General features: G+C 54.4%; 1 protein-coding gene across 1 annotated transcript; it reads left to right on the forward strand.

The window, feature by feature from the left end:
• The first annotated feature begins 833 nt into the window (after nt 1-833).
• SP9 (Sp9 transcription factor) lies at nt 834-4,381 on the forward strand. The gene is made up of 2 exons (XM_024243052.3): nt 834-1,004; nt 1,996-4,381. Exons 1-2 carry the CDS (start codon nt 984-986, stop codon nt 3,421-3,423), a joined length of 1,449 nt encoding a protein of 482 aa, XP_024098820.1. The 5' UTR covers nt 834-983; the 3' UTR covers nt 3,424-4,381.
• Nucleotides 4,382-6,503: the final 2,122 nt, after the last annotated feature.

Here is a 6,503-nt window from a genome sequence, read left to right on the forward strand (position 1 = left end):
CGTACAAAGGGTGCCCTCAATTACCACCAGAAGCCTCTAGCGTGAGTGGCACTTGTATTACCCCCCGGGTCAGAGGCCAGAGCGACAATTAGGAAGTCACTTACACCGCTGGGGGGAAATGGCGGGATGCAGCAGGCTCCAGGCCCTCCCAACAAATCTGTGGATGTAGATCTGCACAGAGAGGCCTATTTCGCTCCTTTCGGAGGAGCTGTCCCTTCGCGCCCCCTCCCCAGTATAACTGTGAGAGTAAAATTGAATCTAGTGGAATAAGGAATTGGGTAGAAGACACACGGAAATGATAAAAATCACAAGCAAGAAAGATAGATACAAGCTGAAGTTGTGTTCTGTAGGCAAAAGCCTGGACACACAAAGTGAGGGCTGACATTTCCGTCTCCACTTGGGCCCTGCTGATGCGGGCTGTGTCTGGGTGTCTCTTCCCCTCCTGCCTCCTTTCCTACAAGTGGGGAGTCGAGTAGGACTGTCAGCCCTAACTTGCAACATCTCGGGGTGGGTTGTGTGTGGGGGGGGGTGCTTGTGGCTCGGTTTCATTGGTACTTAAACCTGGCTTGGTGCGTGAGTGTAAATTTTTAATTGCACTGTAATTTCTTCAGTCCCCAGCCCTCCCTCGCCCCCCCACACCCCCGCCAAGTATCCCCCACTACTCCCCCCCACCCCCGCGGCCCTAGCTAGCCGACTTGACTGGCACGCGCCGGGAGCCCGGGCTCGGGCCCCTCGGCGCGTCTGATTGGCTGCGGGGCAGCTCCCGTCTGCTCTGCCTGCGCCCTCATTGGGCGAGAGGCGCAGCCAGCGGCACTTCAAAGCGGGTGCTCCTCGCACTTAGGCTGAGTTTAGCCGGCGGGAGCCCGGAGTCCGCTCGGCGCGAGCGCGGGGACGCGGGAGCCGCGCGGGACCCAAGCAGTTTTTCCGAGCAGCCGCCAGGCTCAGCCCCGCTCCCAGCCTCGCTGCGCAGCCAGAGACCTGCTATGGCCACGTCTATACTCGGGGTAAGTCGCAAGCGCGGCAACGCATTTCCTTGTTTTAACCGGAGTAATTTTTCGTTATGCCTTCTGGGGTCTGCGGCTCCGGAGAAACTGTTGCTGCTAGACTGCAGCTTCAGCTTCTATTAGCACTTTCCACATTTCTGGGACTGATTTTTTCCCAAGTTTTTGGAACCCAGCAGATGCCTTTGCAAGAAAAGGCCTTCTTAATCAAGTCCTTTTTCATTTGGTTTCAAAAAAAAACTAGAGGTTTCTTTTCTTCCCCTCGTGATTTATACCCCATCCCCGGCCTTGCTTTGGGGATTTTGTTGCAATTATGCGACAGTGGTGTTTCCAGAAAACAGTCTTAATCGTTTTGCAGTCCATCTAGTCACGCTAATAAACATTTACATTTCCGCGGCTCCCCAATTCGCCCGTGACTTTGAAATCCGTCTCTGGCCGCTTATCCTCGGATTATTGTTTTCATAATCGCTGTGTTTGTGTGTATGTAAACTTTAAAACCAAACGTTTTCTATTAAAAAAGAAAAGTCAAGTCGTAGCCACCCTGGGAGTGCTGCAAGTTTCGCCCGTCCCTGGCTGCTGTTTCGGCCGCCTCCGCCCTCACCCGGTGTTTGTTGTCTCTGGTCTCTGTGTTTACCTTCGCGCTTCACCCCGAAGGGCGACTTGGGGTCTTCTGGGAGAGGAGCCGGTTTACGGCGACAACCCAAGTCCATTGTAGGCAGGGTTGCAGCGGGGAACACGGAGGCATCTTTGATTTATAGCCTCAGCGAAGTGCAACTTTCCGGCGCCCAGACCTTCGCCCCGGTGATCGCCCCTGCTCCGCGCCCGGTGCGGCGACTCCTCCACGGGCGCGTGGGGAGGAGGCGCGAGGCGGGGAGCCAGGACCCCCCGGGAGCAGCCGCAGGGGACGAGGCTGCTCACGGGTGCACTTTGTTTCTTCCCCCACTTCCTCTTGCCCTCCTCCTCCTTGCTCCCTCCCCCATCCCACCCACTCTAGGAAGAGCCGCGCTTCGGAACGACCCCGTTGGCCATGCTGGCGGCGACCTGCAACAAGATCGGCAACACGAGCCCGCTGACGACGCTGCCGGAGTCGAGCGCCTTCGCCAAAGGCGGCTTTCATCCCTGGAAGCGCTCCTCGTCCAGCTGCAACCTCGGCTCCAGCCTCTCGGGCTTCGCGGTGGCCACCGGGGGCCGTGGCTCGGGCGGCCTGGCGGGCGGCTCGGGCGCCGCCAACAGCGCCTTCTGCCTGGCCTCCACGTCGCCCACGTCGTCCGCCTTCAGCAGCGACTACGGCGGCCTCTTCTCCAACTCGGCGGCTGCCGCGGCGGCAGCGGCCGGGGTGTCCCCGCAGGAGGCGGGTGGCCAGTCGGCCTTCATTTCCAAGGTGCACACGACGGCGGCCGATGGCCTGTACCCGCGCGTGGGCATGGCGCACCCGTACGAGTCGTGGTACAAGTCGGGCTTCCATTCGACGCTGGCGGCCGGCGAGGTGACCAACGGCGCGGCGTCGTCGTGGTGGGACGTGCACAGCAGCCCGGGCTCGTGGCTGGAAGTGCAGAACCCCGCTGGGGGGCTCCAGAGCTCGCTGCACTCGGGCGCCCCCCAGGCCTCGCTGCACTCGCAGCTGGGCACCTACAACCCCGACTTCAGCTCGCTCACGCACTCGGCCTTCAGCTCCACTGGCCTCGGCTCCTCCGCCGCCGCCGCCTCGCACCTGCTCTCCACCAGCCAGCACCTGCTGGCCCAGGACGGCTTCAAGCCGGTGTTGCCCTCCTATTCGGACTCCAGCGCCGCCGTGGCAGCCGCCGCCGCCAGCGCCATGATATCGGGCGCCGCGGCCGCCGCCGCCGGGGGGAGCTCGGCACGCTCTGCCCGCCGCTACTCGGGCCGCGCCACCTGCGACTGCCCCAACTGCCAGGAGGCGGAGCGGCTGGGCCCGGCCGGGGCGAGCCTGCGGCGCAAGGGCCTGCACAGCTGCCACATTCCGGGCTGCGGCAAGGTGTACGGGAAGACGTCGCACCTGAAGGCGCACCTGCGCTGGCACACGGGCGAGCGGCCCTTCGTGTGCAACTGGCTCTTCTGCGGCAAGCGCTTCACGCGCTCGGACGAGCTGCAGCGGCACCTGCGGACTCACACGGGCGAGAAGCGCTTCGCCTGTCCGGTGTGCAACAAGCGCTTCATGCGCAGCGACCACCTGAGCAAACACATTAAGACGCACAACGGGGGCGGCGGGGGCAAAAAGGGCAGCGACAGTGACACGGACGCCAGCAACCTGGAGACGCCCCGTTCCGAATCCCCCGACCTCATCCTGCATGACTCCGGCGTCAGTGCCGCCCGGGCGGCGGCAGCGGCGGCGGCGGCTGCGGCGGCGGCGGCGGCCTCCGCGGGAGGCAAGGAAGCAGCGTCTGGCCCCAACGACTCTTAGAGGCCGGGCGAGAGGCGCGAGCATGCAAGCGAGTAGAGACACCGAGAACGAACGAGAGGTTCGGAGGGCGAGCGAGCGGGGGGGCGGGAGGGCAGGGGCTTCAGTGACGCCCCCGGGGCCCGGGCTGGGCGCGAGGTGGAGCAGCTTAGGGCTCCCGGGCTGCGGTTCGCCCGCTGTGCGAGGAGCTCCGCTCCGCCTTCCACGCCCGGATAAAAATCGAATGCGTGGTACGGAAACGAAAGCGAACCATCCTCCGACACAAACACTTTAAAAACTGTACTTCCAGACGTACACATACACCGGAGACCTACAACCACAAGCACGCACACTCGCGCGCGCACACACACACCACTCGCCCAAACTTCTCGAGCGACGAGCAATACATAGAAAGGCTCCCTCTTTGCCCACTATCCACCTCCCTCCAACACCCGTCTCTTTCCTTTTCTCAAAAACAAGCCACCACCCAGCAAAGGACTGTCAGAACATTTGAAAACAAACGGGACCGATAAAAACACCCTTTGTTTGGATTATATTATATATAAAATGCTCCAAGTCCTGCCTGATATCTACTTACAATGAGACTTTTTTCCTAAAAAAGGAAGCAACAAAAGGCTTAAGGTGAGAAATTAAACTGGAAGTCTAGCGACAGTTTCTCTGTATTTCATAACATCTGTATAAATAGGGTTCAAAAGATTGTGTTCTCTTTTATTTTCTTGTAAATGTTCATTCGAATAGTTTTTTTGGGTGAATCCCTGAAATTCAGGGAGTTTTTTTAATTTTCCGATGCACTTTGTGAAAGTCAGTATATATGTAAAAGATATTTAAAATGTTGAGTTATCATTTCACTCACAAACACGTAAGTTAAGGTCATCTAAAGAAATTAAATGCGTTTATCTGTATCAAGAAAATCTTGACATCATATTTTCATTTTGGTATTATTAAAGGACTCTGAACAATACATTTCCTTTTTTAAAAATCCTGTTTCCCCCTCAATAACCTTTTCGTGGGCCGATTTTTTTTTTCGGTTGGGAAAAAATTCCCTTAATGTTAGTTGTAGGTAATGTGAAGTTTATGTGGGTTATAAAAGCCATACTACATATACGTTTTTGAGAAGTCAAAATTATTTATTTGTATAGTAACAGCATAAATTAAATTGGGTTATAAGGACGTGTAGTTGTATTACTTAATGTGAAGGCTCTCAAAAGGTGACATTTTAAAACTCTGGAGCGCCTAAAAAATGCAAAGGTCCTTGGCAGCTTTAATTGGGGAGGTGCCTAAACCTCTGGGAGGGGTCAGAGAAAACTCTGGTGGGTTTGTTTGTTTTTAAAAAGTGATTTAAAAACAATCTGTGAAAGGAAAACGCTTTTAAAAAAAGAAGTCTTTCAGCTTCCAAGGCCTTGTATGTTGGAAGGCAACTCAAGGGAATAAATCGCTGGAGTCAATACCCCGGAAAAGACATTTCATGCCTAAATGAAAATCTTGTTAAATGTTATTAATTTTGACTTAGAGCACACAGCAGCCCCCTGTGCCTTGTATTCCCTTATTAGGGATTCATGTCTTATCAAATATCTAATTAATCTCCTAGACATCATTTGTTCTGGCCAACTTTATCTCAGCTGGTCCGCGGGGAAAACTCCAAATATTCTCTGTGACAAAGCTCCCTTGAAGATCTTTTTAATTGTCTAAATTAACTGCACCAAATTTGCATGTCAAACGGTAAAGGGCAACCTGAGATAAAATGTAAACGTTTTAAAAAGCCCCCAAACTAAGCACTTGATTTGATAACTAGGCTTTTTAATGTTATGGAAGACAACTGCTCCTTTCCTTTTCAAAGACGGCTGATCTATGCAAATAGTGAATTGGAAATGCCTAGGTCCCCGCGCCGTCAAATGGCCCTCGCAGGTTATTTGAATATCAGTGGCACTGCTTCTGAAAAGGTTCAAGGATGCTCTCTGACTTCTTTGTGATTACTCAGTGCGGCGTCTTATTCTGAAGAAAAAAACTCAGGAATAATTAAAGGCTGGGATCAGGCCTGGGAACACATTTGGGACAGGAATCTCATTTAGACAGTCTCTTTCAAAATAAGGCACAGTTAAATTGACCAGAAGGCAATTATTGAAATGAAAATTATTTTCACTCTCTTTGTCTTCTGACCACCAACTTAACAGCCCCAGTTTAAAAGAGGGAGAGACAAAAAGAAAATTGGTAAATGAGATAATTTCGCAATTCGAAAAAAATGTTAATTTAGAAAATAAAGTACATATTTACAGAAAAAATATTTCTAAAAGACTTCCCACACAAGAGGAAATACAAGCGAAGTCAGTACCAACGTAATTTTTTTTTTTCCATTTTTGATTACTGTCCGCCTTGGGAATTTGAGCGAAGGTTTTGATTTTTAGGAAAGAAAAAATAAATTCTTGTTATTAACAATCAGCAAAATGTTTTCTCGGAAACTGTTCTGAAACACCAAGTCGCAAAGTAGAGATAAAACAGAACGAAGGTCCCCAGCAGGGAGTTTGCAGCGTGACATTCAATGGCTTCTTCCTTCTCCTTCTTGAGCTCCCCACGGCCAGGCTGCCCCGCTCTTCTTCCTCGAGTTTTTCTTCACTTTGGCCATTTTCTGTCCCCGATCAAGCTGTTCATAACCGGGAGCCCCCCACTCCCTAAGCGCCTCTGGTCGGGGGATGGTCTTCTGGAGAGCCGGCTGGCAGGGGCGCGTTTTCCGGAGGGGCTTCGGGCCGGGGCACTGGAGGTCCAGAGGGTGCCTGGCGCGTTTGGGGGCCGCGGGCTGGCGGCGCGGAGTACAGGGTGTGGTGGGTCTCCCCAGGAACGCGGGCGCCCGGGCGTCGGGCCCAGGCAGCTTTGTTTCTCGTTGATAATAAAGGCAGATCAAAGGGCCCGGTCGTGCAGGTCCCGCTGGCCGCGCGGCTCCCTCCGCAGGCCAGTGATCAAGGCCTGTGTGCGCTGCCTCTGCCCCGCGGGTCAGCGGACGTCCATCACCCAGGCTCCAGGGAGCGGCGGGCGGCGGCCCCGGCCCGAACGTCCAGCCGGGAGAAAGCAGTCCGCGGAACCTGAGCCCA

Source organism: Pongo abelii, chromosome 11, assembly GCF_028885655.2.
Source record: "Pongo abelii isolate AG06213 chromosome 11, NHGRI_mPonAbe1-v2.0_pri, whole genome shotgun sequence".
Taxonomy (NCBI): Eukaryota; Metazoa; Chordata; class Mammalia; order Primates; family Hominidae; genus Pongo; species Pongo abelii.